Source organism: Artemia franciscana, chromosome 14, assembly GCF_032884065.1.
Source record: "Artemia franciscana chromosome 14, ASM3288406v1, whole genome shotgun sequence".
Taxonomy (NCBI): Eukaryota; Metazoa; Arthropoda; class Branchiopoda; order Anostraca; family Artemiidae; genus Artemia; species Artemia franciscana.
Genome location: NC_088876.1, coordinates 26,491,245 through 26,507,653, shown reverse-complemented (window position 1 = coordinate 26,507,653; position 16,409 = coordinate 26,491,245). Strand labels below are relative to the sequence as shown.

General features: G+C 36.7%; 1 protein-coding gene across 1 annotated transcript in view; it reads right to left on the bottom strand.

Annotated features, from left to right (window-relative positions):
• The window catches only part of LOC136035509 (actin-like protein 6B), an 81,974-nt gene that overhangs the window by 59,681 nt on the left and 5,884 nt on the right, over window positions 1-16,409 (bottom strand). The window contains exon 2 of the mRNA XM_065717346.1: window positions 10,591-10,788. Within this exon, the coding sequence (XP_065573418.1) occupies window positions 10,591-10,788 (198 nt within the window). The remainder of the gene's footprint in view (window positions 1-10,590; window positions 10,789-16,409) is intronic.

The following is a 16,409-nucleotide window of genomic DNA, read 5'->3' as shown; positions in this document are numbered from 1 at the left end:
AGCAGCGAAGTACCACTCGCTACGTGTCTACTGCCAAGTTCAAATCTGGCTCGGGAACCCAGTAGACCCTTTACGCCTGGGATGGAAACTGCAGGATAACGAAGTTTTTGCGCCAATAAAAACAGATCTCCCTGCCGCTCCGTCTCAGCTGCTGAAAATTATCAAATGCTCGTGTCGTATTGACGGCTGTGATAGTGAAAAGTGTACCTGTAAGAAAAACGGACTTGAGTGTACTATAGCCTGCCGTACCTGTAAGGGAAGCTCGTGCAACAATTCGAAGTTTCAAGAAGAAGAACTTAGTGAAGAAGAATAACAGTTAACTGTGATGATGAAAAATCTAGTTCCTATATTTTGATGATGTGCAATTTTTATATATTTGAAAAATAAGATAAAAGCTTTTCTCTGAACACATTAAGTTAGAACCTACCTTGTTTCATGGTGTTTGGCGCTGAGGTGTTTCGTCATTCCTGTTTATTGTTGTTTAGTCTTTTTTTTTTCTAAGCCTTTCGTATACATAGCCAAATAGACTAAAACGCTGGTAAGATTTTTTTTCCCCAAAGACACAGTTTTTTTCCCCATTTTTTTTTTTTTTTGCTGATAAATATTTTTCTTTTGGTCAGATAATGAAATGAGTATCAGAAATGAATTCAGAGCCAAAAGCTGATCTAAAAAGATGTGTAGAACATTATAGTTTACGTTTTTAAATTTTTTTTCCTGGTTTTTGAGAAAATAAATAAAAAAAAACATAAAAAAAAACAATTTCGCATCGAGCTAGAGATTTAGATTTTTGATATGTTGTTAAGCATTTTTTTCGGTCCGGATGGTGAAGAAACCATTTCTGTACCAATTTTTTCCTGGTCAAAACTTATTTTTCTCCTACTAAATAAGTTTAATCAGTATATAGAACTTTGAACAATCAAAAGTTAAAATTGAAGCTTTTTAATTAATTAACTAATTTAAAAGCGCGAGAAAATATTGTTATTAAATAAAGGGAGTTAATCAATCTCCAGCAGTAATTTCGTCAATTAATTCATGCTTGCTCATTAATTGTTGACCCGCTCATTACGCTTAAGTTTTACTCTTTCTCTCAATTCTAATTTTTAAAACAGTAAAAAACTTTAGCGTAAAGAGCGAGCCGTTGAGGAGGGAACAGCCTCTTTCATATATGGAGTAATTTCTGTTCATTTTAAATTTTAATATCGCTCCTTACTTTCAGTTTAAAAAACTTGTTTTTTTATTTAATTTCTGAACGTTTTTGAATTAATGCATGTTTTGATTTTGGCTCTTTGCACCTGAATAATTAAAAAGAAATTTGCATATTAGTTTATTTTTTTGGCTAAATGGCTTTCTCATAGTTTTGATTGGACGATTTTGAGAAAAAAGGAGCGGGGGAGGAGAACTAGTTACCCTCAAATGTTTGGTTACTTAAAAAGGTAACTAGAACTTAATTTTTTATGAATGTTTTATTAGTAAAAATATACATAACTTACGAATTAACTTGCGTAACAAACTTCTATATTCGTGTGTTTTTACTACGTATATGAGGTGATTCCCCCCTCGTCAATACCTCGCTCTTTACAGTAAAGCTTAAACTTTGTCCCAATTCCTTAAGAATGGCCCCTGAATCACAAAGGCTGTAGAATAAATAATTGAAATTACTAAAAATACTTTAGCGTAAAGAGCGAGGTATTAGGAGGAGGTGAGCCCCTCATATGTGTAATAATTTCTGTTCGTTTTAAGTTTTAATGCTGCTCCTTACTTTCAGTTGAAAAAACTTTTTCATATTTGTTTTTCGTTTTTTTTAAACACTATAAAACCCTGCGCCCCGCCCCGTTCATGGAAATTCTCTTCCCCCATGACAAATTCCTTCATGGTAATTTCCCCTCACATAACCCTCTCCCCAACCAAAAAAATCCCCCTGAAAACGTCAGTACACTTCCCAATAACCATTACTATATGTAAACACTGGTCAAAGTTTGAAGCTTGCAGCCCCTCCCGCGGGGACTGTGGGGGAGTAAGTCGTCCCTGAAAACATAGTTATTAGGTTTTTCGATTACGCTTAATAAAATGGCTATCTCAGAATTCTGATCTGGTGACTTTTGGAAAAAAAATGAGCGTGGAAGGGGGCCTAGGTGCCATCCACTTTTTTTGGTCACTTAAAAAGGGCACTAGAACTTTTGTTTTCCGTCAGAATGAGCCCTCTCGCGACATTCTATGACAACTGGGTTGACATGATAACCCCTGGAAAAAAACAAAAAAAAATCAAACAAATAAACACGCATCCGTGATCTGTCCTGTGGCAAAAATGCAAAATTCCACATTTTGTAAATAGGAGCTTAATATAGATAGTAAATAGTAAATAGGAGCTAGGAGCTCTGATATGCTGAATCTGACGGTGTGATTTTCATTAAGATGTTATTACTTTTAAGGATGTTTCCCCTATTTTCTAAAGCAAGGGAAATTTCCTCAGGCTCGTAACTTTTGATGGGTAAAACTAAACTTGATGAAATTTCTTTTGATGTTACTATTGGTATCAAAATTCTATTTTTTAGAGTTTCGGTTACTATTGAGCCGCGTCGCTCCTTACTACAGCTCGTTGCCACGAACTGTTTAATTCCCAAATATATTCTAGCACCATGAACTCGCAAAACCTTTAAAACCAATCATTTTATTCACACTTTCATCTAGGATGCTTCAACATAGAAATCATCAACATAATCTAAGTCCATAAGAGTTTTCCCTCGCCATTTAATTCTGTATTCGCCCATTGCCTTTCCTGTGCTCCTTAAAACAAAGTCCATTAAAATGATCCATATAAAGGAGCATAAACATAACCCTGCTTAACTCCTGATTTAATACGAAAACAGCTGCTAACCTCATTTCCTACCTTAACCGCAGCAGTGTTATTCTTTTACATAGGACTACTCACTTTAATGTAATTGTCTGGTATACCATACAAGGATTAGACCTTCACAAGCTAAATTGATGACTAAAAGTGTTTGATGACTCACCACTTCTCAATTATTAAGTTAAGAGTGAAAATTTGGTCAACACATCCTCTACCCTTTCTAAAGCTACACTATTCTCCTCTTTTAACTTTGTCTAATATATCTACCAGTCTAAAAAATATCAAATTACTACGAAATTTTCTGCCTAGAGAGACCAGGCTACTGCCTCTATAATTACCATACTCACTCTTATCACCTTTCTTATACAGTAGTTTAACAAACGTTCCCTAAAATCGCTAGGTACTTCATCTTTTTCCAAAATCACATTCGTAATCTTCAGTAACTTATTTCTCTGGGTGGCTCCGAGGTTACTCAGAGCACCCATATTTAGGAAACTCATTTACCTCACTATAAGAACCTGATGCCGTATTATTTTTCAATCCTTTTAGTAGTGTTGATAATTCTTCCTTATAAAAAAAATCTTCCTTCAAAGCCAAGGTATTAAAAACATTTTCATTTTTCTCTGTATATAAAAATTTTTCTCTGTCATTTGTGTCCTGGTGTCCCAGTTTGTATTTTCTCTTTGAGTGTCCCGGTCGTCATTTATATTCCCTGTGTCCCAGTGTCCCGGTCGTCATTTGTGTCCCGGTGTTATATATCCCGCCTGTGCCCCCGGCGTCCCCGTTGTAGTTGTGTCCCTGCGTCCCGGTCGTCATTTATATTCCCGGTCGTGATTTGTGTCCGGGTGTCCCAGTCTGTAATTTTTCTTTGAGGTTCCTGGTCGTCATTTATATTCCCTCTTTGTCGGTCGTCATTTGTGTCCCGGTCTTTAATTTATCGTTGAGTGTTTTTTCTTGTTAGTTTTTTTTTAGTTTTTTACATTTTTTCAGTTTTTTTTTCTTCTTTATTTTTCAGCGTCACTATGAAGTATATATCGCCGAACCTTTGTTTTTTTACTTAAATCTGGTAGGCATTGATGACCTTATCCAAGTCAAAATCCCAAACCCAATCATCATCGCTATCATTTTCAGTTTTGATATGTTTTGACTCTCGCTTTCCAGGTGGATTTTCATCTAACTGCGCGGTTTTGCGTTCTTTAGCCGCAAGCCTGTTTTCTTGCTGTTCTTGTGATTCCTCGGTACACATTCTTTTCTTACTTTCTCTATCAGCTGCAAGCGTGTTTTCTTGCTGTTCTTGTGATTCCTCGGCACGCTTTCTTTTCTTACTTTCTCTATCAGCAGCAAGTTTTTTGGCATAGACTCTTTGAGCAGCTTCTTCGGCTGTTGCCATTGTAGGTTCTTCAGTCATTTTACAATTAAACTGTCGCGCCACCCCAACAGCTAGTTGGTGGGGTGCTTCGCGCCCCCCCCCCAAGCCCCCCCGCGCGCGTAAGTCGTTACGCGCCATTTTAGCTGTGTCCCTGTGTCCCACATGTGAATAGAGATAGATATAAATATATATTATTAACTACGTAAAACATGCGAATATACAACATTCTTCGCTGTCCCATTGTCTGTGCATATAAATAGCATTTATATTCCCTGTGTCCCGGTCGTCATTTGTGTCCTGGTGTCCCAGTTTGTAATTTCTCTTTGAGTGTCCCGGTCGTCATTTATATTCCCTGTGTCCCAGTCGTCATTTGTGTCCCGGTGTTATATATCCCGCCTGTGCCCCCGGCGTCCCCGTTGTAGTTGTGTCCCTGCGTCCCGGTCGTCATTTATATTCCCGGTCGTGATTTGTGTCCAGGTGTCCCAGTCTGTAATTTTTCTTTGAGGTTCCTGGTCGTCATTTATATTCCCTCTTTGTCGGTCGTCATTTGTGTCCCGGTCTGTAATTTATCGTTGAGTGTTTTTTCTTGTTAGTTTTTTTTTAGTTTTTTACATTTTTCTAGTTTTTTTTCTTCTTCTTTATTTTTCAGCGTCACTATGAAGTATATATCGCCGAACCTTTGTTTTTTAACTTAAATCTGGTAGGCATTGATGACCTTATCCAAGTCAAAATCCCAAACCCAATCATCATCACTATCATTTTCAGTTTTGATATGTTTTGACTCTCGCTTTCCAGGTGGATTTTCATCTAACTGCGCGGTTTTGCGTTCTTTAGCCGCAAGCCTGTTTTCTTGCTGTTCTTGTGATTCCTCGGTACACATTCTTTTCTTACTTTCTCTATCAGCTGCAAGCCTGTTTTCTTGCTGTTCTTGTGATTCCTCGGCACGCTTTCTTTTCTTACTTTCTCTATCAGCAGCAAGTTTTTTGGCATAGACTCTTTGAGCAGCTTCCTCGGCTGTTGCCATTGTAGGTTCTTCAGTCATTTTACAATTAAACTGTCGCGCCACCCCATCAGCTAGTTGGTGGGGTGCTTCGCCCCCCCCCCAAGCCCCCCCGCGCGCGTAAGTCGTTACGCGCCATATTAGTTACGCGCCATTGTAGCTGTGTCCCTGTGTCCCACCTGTGAATAGAGATAGATATAAATATATATTTTTAACTACGTAAAACATGCGAATATACAACATTCTTCGCTGTCCCATTGTCTGTGCATATAAATAGCATTTATATTCCCTGTGTCCCGGTCGTCATTTGTGTCCTGGTGTCCCAGTTTGTATTTTCTCTTTGAGTGTCCCGGTCGTCATTTATATTCCCTGTGTCCCAGTGTCCCGGTCGTCATTTGTGTCCCGGTGTTATATATCCCGCCTGTGCCCCCGGCGTCCCCGTTGTAGTTGTGTCCCTGCGTCCCAGTCGCCATTTATATTCCCGGTCGTGATTTGTGTCCGGGTGTCCCAGTCTGTAATTTTTCTTTGAGGTTCCTGGTCGTCATTTATATTCCCTCTTTGTCGGTCGTCATTTGTGTCCCGGTCTGTAATTTATCGTTGAGTGTTTTTTCTTGTTAGTTGTTTTTTAGTTTTTTACATTTTTTCAGTTTTTTTTTCTTCTTTATTTTTCAGCGTCACTATGAAGTATATATCGCCGAACCTTTGTTTTTTAACTTAAATCTGGTAGGCATTGATGACCCTATCCAAGTCAAAATCCCAAACCCAATCATCATCGCTATCATTTTCAGTTTTGATATGTTTTGACTTTCGCTTTCCAGGTGGATTTTCATCTAACTGCGCGGTTTTGCGTTCTTTAGCCGCAAGCCTGTTTTCTTGCTGTTCTTGTGATTCCTCGGTACACATTCTTTTCTTACTTTCTCTATCAGCTGCAAGCCTGTTTTCTTGCTGTTCTTGTGATTCCTCGGCACGCTTTCTTTTCTTACTTTCTCTATCAGCAGCAAGATTTTTGGCATAAACTCTTTGAGCAGCTTCCTCGGCTGTTGCCATTGTAGGTTCTTCAGTCATTTTACAATTAAACATTTTTCCGTGAACGCATGTCTTAAATATCTTGAATGACGTCACCGTCATTGCAAAAATGACGACAACTAACTTCATGACGTCAGCCGACACAGAAACATGACGTCACCTGTTCCACAGACAGACAGACAGACAACTTATTTTTATATATATAGATAGAATAAAAATAAGTTGTCTGTCTGTCTGTGTGTCAAGTGACGTCATGTTTCTGTGTCAGGTGACGTCATGTTTCTGTGTCGACTGACGTCATGAAGTTAGTTGTCGTCATTTTTGCTATGACGGTGACGTCATTAACGGTATTTAAGACATTTGTTCACGGAAAAATGTTTAATTGTAAAATGACTGAAGAACCTACAATGGCAACAGCCGAGGAAGCTGCTCAAAGTGTTTATGCCGGGAACCTCAAAGAGAAATTACAGACTGGGACACCCGGACACAAATTACGACCGGGACACAGGGAATATAAATGACAACCGGGACACAGGGACACAACTACAACGGGGACGCCGGGGGCACAGGCGGGATATATAAATGACGACCGGGACACAGGGATTGTTCGAATAGATATTACAGACCGGGAGACCGGGACACAAATGACGACCGGGACACCGGGACACAAATGACGACCGGGACACAGGGAATATAAATGACAACCGGGACACTCAAAGAGAAATTACAAACTGGGACACCGGGACACAAATGGCGACCGGGACACAGGGAATATAAATGACGACCGGGACACAGGGACACATCATTAGAATAATGACGTATAGATCTGAATACAGATTGTTTTTCCCATGGACAATTATATGTTGCATGTTCAAGAGTCAGTAAACCTGACAATCTATTTATATGCACAGACAATGGGACAGCGAAGAATGTTGTATATTCGCATGTTTTACGTAGTTAAAAACATATATTTATATCTATCTATATTCACAGGTGGGACAAAGGGACACAACTACAATGGCGCGTAACTAATATGGCGCGTAACGACTTACGCGTTACGCGCCATATTAGTTACCATATATATATATATATATATATATATATATATATATATATAATATAAATATATATATATATATATATATATATATATATATATATATATATATAATATAATATATATATATATATATATATATATATATATATATATATATATATTTAACTACGTAAAACATGCACATATTCAACATTCTTTGCTGTCCCATTGTCTGTCCATATAAATAGATTGTCAGGTTTACCAACTCTTGAACATGCAACATAATAATTGTCCATGGGAAAACAATCCGTATTCAGATCTATACCGCATTTTTCTAACGATTGCCCTTGAGCTTTGTTGATGATGGCGTATCATATGATGATAACATATGACATCATATGAGTATCATATTATCTGTCAGTCGAATGAGTATCAAAAACTATCCTTAGATTTTTGCCTCTAAGAAAACAACAATGTATCTCTCCCAAGTTTTTGAAGTACCCGTGTGTCAGAAACATACTTGTCCAATTTTAGGAAATTCGATGCACGAGGTTAAATTACATGCAAATTGACTATTTTCGCGAACCTCCTCTCAGCTTTTACCAAATTATGGTTAAGAATTATCAGTTTAAGTATATCTGCAATTTGAAGTGCTTTTAGGTTCCTAGGGCACTCAACTTATCAGCAGTACCCCTTTTAAGCCCTTTTCTTTCTATGCCTTTTTAAAGTAAATAAAATACGAAAAGTATCAAACTAAAAAAAAAGTAAAAGGTTTAGTTAGATTACCATCTTCATGTATGATTATTTAAAATTTTAGGAATTATTCTAGTTTCAGTTGACTAATCAGATTTTTTGTCAAAACCCCCAAAAATTAACCCCAAAAAGCTTGCCACAAACTATACCAATCTTTTACATATTTATGCAAACCTACGCTATAGTTAAGTTGCCTATATAAGTTAGTAGAGGCAAGAGTTCGTTCTTTACTATTACAACAATCACGATTAATGTTTCAGTTACTATGGACTAGGATTTGTTCTTTACTATAACAAGTCAAAAGGTAGGATTGTTGTTAAAACCCTAAAAATATTATTGCTTTTTATATAAAGTACTTTGTGTTTCGATCTGACACAATTTTTAGGGGTTTTAGGATATTCTGTTTGATTACTAATGACCGTGTTTCTCGTTTGCTAGGTTGTAGCTATTCCTGCAACCACGATCTTGTAAACGGAAATGCAGCTTTTCGAAACAATGGATTTTATTTTGATAATTGTTTTAGTCAATCCCAAAAGCTATTAGATATAATAAATTCCTTTAAAATAAGCCATTACAAAGCCCTCTGATGTTCCAGTACCCCACTAGTTGGGTTAAAAAAACAGAAAAAATATTTTTTCGATGCAGAATATCGCGGTTTTAGCCAATCTCCTCGTTTTTCAAGCGAACACATTTTCCTTGTTGTTCAATCCAAGAGACTGTAAATTTTCTTTATAGAGATTTCGGATAAGACAGTTCTAATAGTGCACTTCGTGTTTCGATTTGACACTAGTTTTAGGAGTTCTGGGCCATTGTTTTTGTTACTATGGGACGTGTTCGCTTCTTATTAGGTTTCAGCTACAACTGGAGCCACGATATACCAGTTTTCAGTTCTATATGTGAATGTTCCTTTGTTCATTATTATTTAAGAATTAACAACGCTTCTTGACTACTAAGGTCCCTGCGTCGGCCCTGCAGTGCATTCCTGCAGCGTGATTCGATCTCTGGGTCCCGTATTACCAAGCTAAGGTCAAATCCACTGCGCCACCACAGGACGTTCCTGTGTTCAGTTTTATAAGTAAAGGCATCACTATTCAGTCCTATATTTAAACATACCAGTGATCAGTTTTATATATGAATGTGCCAGGGTCCAGTTTTACGTTTGAACGACTTTTCGAAATATGCTTGTGTCATACACTATCTTGTCCAAAAGACATGTGTGTTGTATCATCCTGCATAGGATATTTAATTACAATATTTCAGTTAATATGAGCTGAAGCTCGTTCTTTACTTGAAGTTCGTTCTAACGAGTATTGACAGCGATAATGATTTTAAAGTGAAATTTTGAGGAAATGTTGAGGAGAAAGTTTAACTAAATCAGAAAATAGTGTATGGATACAGATTGTCGAAAGCGCGTATTAGCAATATCTTTAGAACGGCTTACCGTATCAAGCTGAAACTTAGACGGTATCATGAGGGGGATGTTCAACTGATAAAAAGGCAATATGTCCATACTACTGCTGCTATTAACACTATTTTGGGGGGTTTTGGTTATAGCGATTCTAATGGTGTACTTTTTATTTCAATCCAATTTGTTTTCAAACTAATTAATCTTGATTTACTATGGTCTGAGGTTCTTCCTTTACTAGGTTGCAGCTACTACTGCAACCACAATATGAAGTATATTCCTTCACAAGTAAAACTTTGTTTTAACATTTTCATAGACCATACTTTCGATCACAACTGATCAGAGTAAGAGATATCTTTAGAATTAGGAATTTTTAAAAATCAAATCAAAGCAAGTAATCCCACCTTTTCTAGACATATAAGCTACCCAAAACCAGTACAGCATGAGAATGGCAAGGAAAACCGCCTTAAAAATGATAAATATTGGCACCCACAGCATGGCAAACATGAGCTTCAGACTCCCCCCAAATAAAATCAGAACAAGAAATACAATAAAAATGTAAAAAAAAAAATGACGGCTTTCCTGGCAAAAACCATTTTTGTTATTAGTTGCAGCCCCCTACCCCTTGAATTGGCACCCACAGCATGGCAAACATGAGCTTCAGACTCTCCCCAAATAAAATCAGAACAAGAAATACAATAAAAATGTAAAAAAAAATGACGGCTTTCCTGGCAAAAACCATTTTTGTTATTAGTTGCAGCCCCCTACCCTTTGAAAAAAATTTCACCTCGCATTTCTTGATCACAATGCCTTTTTGTATGTTTAGCTTAATTGTAATCCTTGAATTATATAAACCTTGCATTTTGGCTGAATTTTGTCACACGTTCAACTTGTTTTTAAAATCAGAATAATACAGCCAAAATTATACCTTATGAGGGGTTGACTGATATCTTCTATGTTATCTAAATTAATTGATCTAAAATATTTTAATTATTAATGATTTCTTTGGATTTTGTGAGTTTCACTCCAAAAGTGTATAATGTTGTCTTATATTATCTAAAACTTGCTTTCAAAATACTATTTTGATATTTCAGAGTAATACAGCACATTCTAACAATAGTTTCGAACAAAAAAAAAATGTGGAGCAGACCTGGTTTCACAACATGCAAAGGAAGGGTGTCAATATAATATTTATGGGATGCACCCTTCTGGTTGTCAACATCCATTTGATTTTGGTCTTCACAAACACCAATTACTGCTGGAATTACAGCTTTTGGAACATCTTCTCCTGCATAGCCGGCACGGAAGGCAAAATGGCCAGGGTCAAAAACAAGAGCTCCCACCTCATCTGTAAACACAAATTTATCAATTGGTCAAATTAAACATAATGATACGCATATTCAATGAATTTATACACATATAAATTGGCCTAATCAGCTTTTTTTGCATAAATCTGAACACCAAAATAATTTGCTTTCGCCTTACGACTGTTTTAAACTAAAAAAAAAAAGCATTGCTAATGAAACTAATGACACACACACAGTTGGGGTGGGAGGGATTCCCTTACCTATACCTAGCCTATCTCCACAGTGTACAGAGAAATTGTTTTGATAGACCATTTGAAATTGTTCAATCTTTGAAGACTAGCAAATTATGAGAAATGTGTTTACAAAGCCTAGAGCTAATACTTGGCTTGTCAGAAGCTAAACAGAAAGTTAAAGACCCCTTCCCATAACCTAGCAACAGGCCCTATAGTTGCAAGAAAAAGGATTAAATAGATAAACATCAGCATATACATGCCTAACATTTCAAAATGCCAACCAAATGTTATGTTGCCATTATCTCTTTACCCCCCCTTTTTTTCTTTTTTTTTAAAGAAAGCCTCTTTCCAGTTCACGCCTTTTTTTCTATGTTTCATTAAGGAATGATATAACTTCACTCAATTAAAAAGGACTGTACAAACTATTTGTGCTTAGTAGCCTAGGCCTTTTATTGCTATCTAGGTTGGCAGGGTACAGAGTACTGGCCCATGACTAAAAATGGGATTCTGGCCAACACCTATAATGGGCCTATAATTTATACCTATAATCTTTGACTCTGAATCAAATTTTTGTTTAGATGCTAGGATTTGGCAGAGAATAGCTGACTTAGTGTCAATGGTTGTTCTAATCCCAATTAAACCGATATTAAAGTACCAAAGTTTTCACTTTTATTGGTTTCATGTATTTTTGGTCCTTACCTTTAGCATCTAACTTAATCATACGCAGCGCAATAGCACTGCCTAATCAAAGAACGATGTTGGCACAATGTATTATTATTTATCTATTTTTTTGTCTTAAACCAGGGCACTTTGCATTGAAGGAATTATCGTAAAAAGTTCTAAAAAGTACCATTCGATAGAAAACTGAAACCGCTAGTGCGCTTTTTAACAGTCGAGTGATTGGCGGGCAATTAACCCACCTCCCACGCCCACTCTTTCCCCAAACCCATTAAATCAATATTGAGATAGCAATTTTTTCAACGTAATTGAGAGGTCTAGAAATCATGTCTTTCATGATGACAACACCCCACAGTCCTTAGGGCGAATGTTGTAAGTTACGCCCTGTGGACATAAAGATTTTTATAGAAAGCATTGTCGTAGAAACTTCAAAATGGGTCATTCGATTGGAAATTGAGAAGGATATCGCACCTTTTGATAGTCAAAAGTAATTGGAGGACAAATGCCCCTCCCACCTATCATTACTCCAAACACTTCAGATCGAAATCTTTATATAGCCATTATGTTCAATGTAGTTGAAAGATCTGGAAATTATGTCTTTGAAAATGGCACCCCCCCCCCCACAGCCCTCAGGACAAGGGTTGTATGTTGTGGCCTTGGGACAAATAAGGTTTTTATACAAAGGGTTGTCGTATAAATTCAAAAAGGGCTCATTCGATTGGAAATTGAGAGATCTAGTGCCATTTTTATTCGTCAAAAGTAATCGAAGGGCAAAAGCCCCCCATCCACGCCTATAATTTCCTAAAACACTTCCAATCAAACTTTTGAGATAGCTGTTTTGTTTAACGTAGTTGAAAAGCCTGGAAATTCTATCTTTAAGGATGACAAATCTCCCCACACCAGCCCTTAGGGCAAGGGTTGTAAGTTTTGCCCTTGGGCATATAAGGTTATTTATAGAAAGCGTGGTCTTACAAACTTCGGAGGGGGCTCATCGGATTGTTAATCAGAAGCTATAGTGCTCTTTCTAAGATTCAAAGTTATCGAAGGGCAGCTACCCCCCCCCCCACACACACACACGCGTTGCATTGTCCCGAAATGCATCAAATATAAATTTTGAGAAAGGAATTTTATTCAAAATGATCTAAATATCATATAACAAGACTTTTGGGATTGAAACAAACCCCCAGGGCCTGAGGACAAGGGTTGAAAGTTATACCCCAGGGGTATTCTAAGCTTTTATGGAAGGGATGGTTATATAAACTATAGAGGAGGTGCATCTGGTTGAAAATTGGAAGTTCTAGCTCCTTTTTAAGAGAGATTTAGCCCCTCACCCTCACCAACAACCCCCCTTTTCACCAAACGTATCTGATTAAAATTATGAGATAAAGATTTTGTTCGTAATAGTCCAAAGAACATATAATAATGCCTCTAGGATTGACACAACCCCCCAGCGCCCTGGGGATAGGGTTGTAAGTTATACCATGAGGACATATAGGGTTTTTATGAAATGGACGGTCGTATAAACTTCCGATGGGGCTCATCGGATTTGAAATTAGAAGTTATAGTGCCCTTTTTAAGACTCAAAATGATTTGAGAGCAATCAGTCCCCCTCCCTCCACGCTCATCATTTCCCTTAACACCTCTAATCAAAACTTGGAGATAACAATTTTGTTCATCGTAGTTAAAGGGTCCAAAAATTATGCCTTTGAGGGAAACCAACCCCCAATTCAGCTCTCAGGGCAAGGGTTGTAAGTTAAGCCCTGGGGGCATATAATGTTATGATAGAAAGGGTGGTCGCATATGCTTTGGAGTGGACTCATTGAATTCGTAATCAGAAGTTCTAGTGCCCTTTTAATGAGTCAAAGCGATTTGAGAGAAACCCCCCACCACCACCACCACGCCCATCATTTTCCATAACAAACATCCAAACTAAATTTTGAGACATCCATTTTTTCAGCATTGTTGAAAAACTTAGTAATTATATATTTGGGAATGTCTCCCTCCCCCCCCCCAAGACCTCAGGGCAAGGGCTGCAAGTTATGCAATTTCTCACTGTTTACATATACTATATGTTAGTGAGAAAAGATATATGTTTGACTTCTACTTTTCTAAAATACGGAGGGCATTAAGATGAGTCTTTTGGGGAATGTTGAGGGGAGTGTTGAACTAATCATAACTTGTTATGTGTATATGGGTTATCAAAAAGGTGTAACTCAGGAATGACTAAGTATATTAAATTGGAATTCTAAGGAAATGATAGGATGATGATCAATTGACCAAAAAGACAATATTTGCACGCTACTACTTCTACAACTACTCTGCTGCTTCTACTGCTACCACAAGTGCCATTACTACTACCACTACCATCACTAAAACTAATACTTCTGTAGCGAGTGCTGCTGCTAAGGCTGAAGATATTAAAAAATAAAATTTGATGAACTGTCAAAAAGAAATTTGAAATAAATCAAAACATACTATGTGTATAAAAACTGCTGATACGGGAGCATAAGGAATACTTTTGGAATGGCTTATTATACCAAAAGAGAACTTAGGGACATCATGAGCGGCATGTTCAGTTGACGAAAAGCCAAAATGTACCTGTTGCTACTGCTATTAATACCGCTGCTACTATTAATATTGCTGCTACTACTAATAATTAAACATTATTACGGCTACAACTATTGCTCCAATTACCACTTTTATTGCAACTACTTGTAAGGTTTAAAGGTCTTAAGATGAAGATTTCAAAAAGTATACAAATATACATATTGAAAATGAACAAATCACAAATCGACAATATCATAGCAATGGCTAATTGTATTAAGTTGAGAGTGGTTATACTACTGCTGTGACTACTATTACATTTATACCTTAGAGTATAAAGGTAAAAATTTTAGGGAATATTTCTGAAAATTTCTGTTGTATGGAAGACAACCTGCCATCTGTATGTAAGTTGTCAAAAGGGCATATCAGCAATATCTTAGGAACATTTTCGTATGTGAAATTAAAACTTTGAATGCTTGTTGTGGGGGATGTTAAACAAACCAGAAGACAATATTTGTATCATAATACATCTGCTTTTACTCTTACAACTACAGCTACTGCTATTACTATTATTGTTGCTACTATTCTTACTAAAGCTAAGACTACTACTGTTAACTCTACCCTTAATGCTACTACTATAAGTACTAGTGCTAATAATACTACTAACAAATCTAAGGGTATTAAGGTGAAAATTTTGGGCAATATTGTAACTGAGACACACTATGCTCACACAGGTTGTCAAGAGGACGCATCAGCAATGCTTCTGGACCGGTTGATGGTGTTAAATTTGAAATTTAATTGTGTATTTAAGGGGAGGTTGAAAAAAAGGTGTTATGTGCATACTGCTACAAATACAACTACAACTATTGCTACTACAAAAGCTAAGGGTATTAAGGTGAAGCTTTCGAGAAATATTGAGGCGGATGCTGAACTAAATCAAAACGAAGCAGATTCATGTAGATTGTAAATAGAATGACAAAGCAATGTCACAATAAAGGCTTATATTAGTAAGTTGGACCTTTCAGGGTAAGTTGTGACTGATTTTGAACTAGCCAGAAGACACTACATGTATGCTTTTGATACTACTTCTACGGTTACTGTGACTGAAACTTAAGGGCATTAAGTTGAAACGTTTAGGGGGAGGTTCAATGAAACGAAAAAACTACCCATGCAAGTATTAAAAGGTGATACAAGCAATATCATAGGCAGCGCTGTTCTATCATAGCAAGCAATATGATATTCAAAGTTCCAGTACCCTTTTTAAGAGTCAAAAGTGACTGGAGGGTAATCAGCCCTCCACTTTAGCACATAATTTTCCAAAGACTTCCAATCAAGATTTAAGATAGCTACTTTGTTCAGTACAGCTGAATGATTTTGTAACTGTATCTCTAGGGCTATTATGTTTAAAAACTAAATGTTCCCTTAAGATTAAATCAAAATACACTGTGTTAATACTAATTGCAAAAAAGGCACCTTAATAGAATCCCAAGAACGACTGAGGGTATTATGTCAAACATTCGGGGCTACTTCTATTGCAACTTCTGCTCTTAAAATTTAACCAAATTAAAAGAGTGTAAGTGTATCTAAGCTGTTAAAGAGCATAGATAGATGTTTTTGCGAATGGTATCAAGTTTTCTATTTCAGGTCAACTAGATGAGGCATAAAACTAATTAAACACTACTATTTGTTTCCAGATTTTTAAAAGGGTGTATGTTGTTAAAAAAAAAAATCAAAAATTTTCTCCAGCATGCAAATAGCAGGCCAAACTATAAATTCTTAAAGAAAAACCGAAAACATTTTAACTTTTATTTTCTTTTTCCCTGAAAAGACTGCCAATATGAAAAGAGCAGATATCAATTAAAAAAAAAAATTCCACAAAAATGAAACCCAAAATGAACAGAAATTACAACAAATAACCAAGTCAAACTCATAACGAGCAGAAATTGACATGAGTAGGGCTCAAAACCCCTATGCCTTTACAAGGCCAGAACATAATTTGCACATTACTGAAATAAAAATTGATCTTAATTTTTTTCAATTTATAACCTTAAGAAATCAAACATAATTAACATTTTAATTAATAAATATCAGTATATGTATATATTAAACTGGCAATCCACATTCATTTGAATTTTTTTGGTAAAGTGCAAATTACGCTCAGGCCATGGAAAGGCAGATGGGTTTTGATTCCTATTCATGTTAGTTTC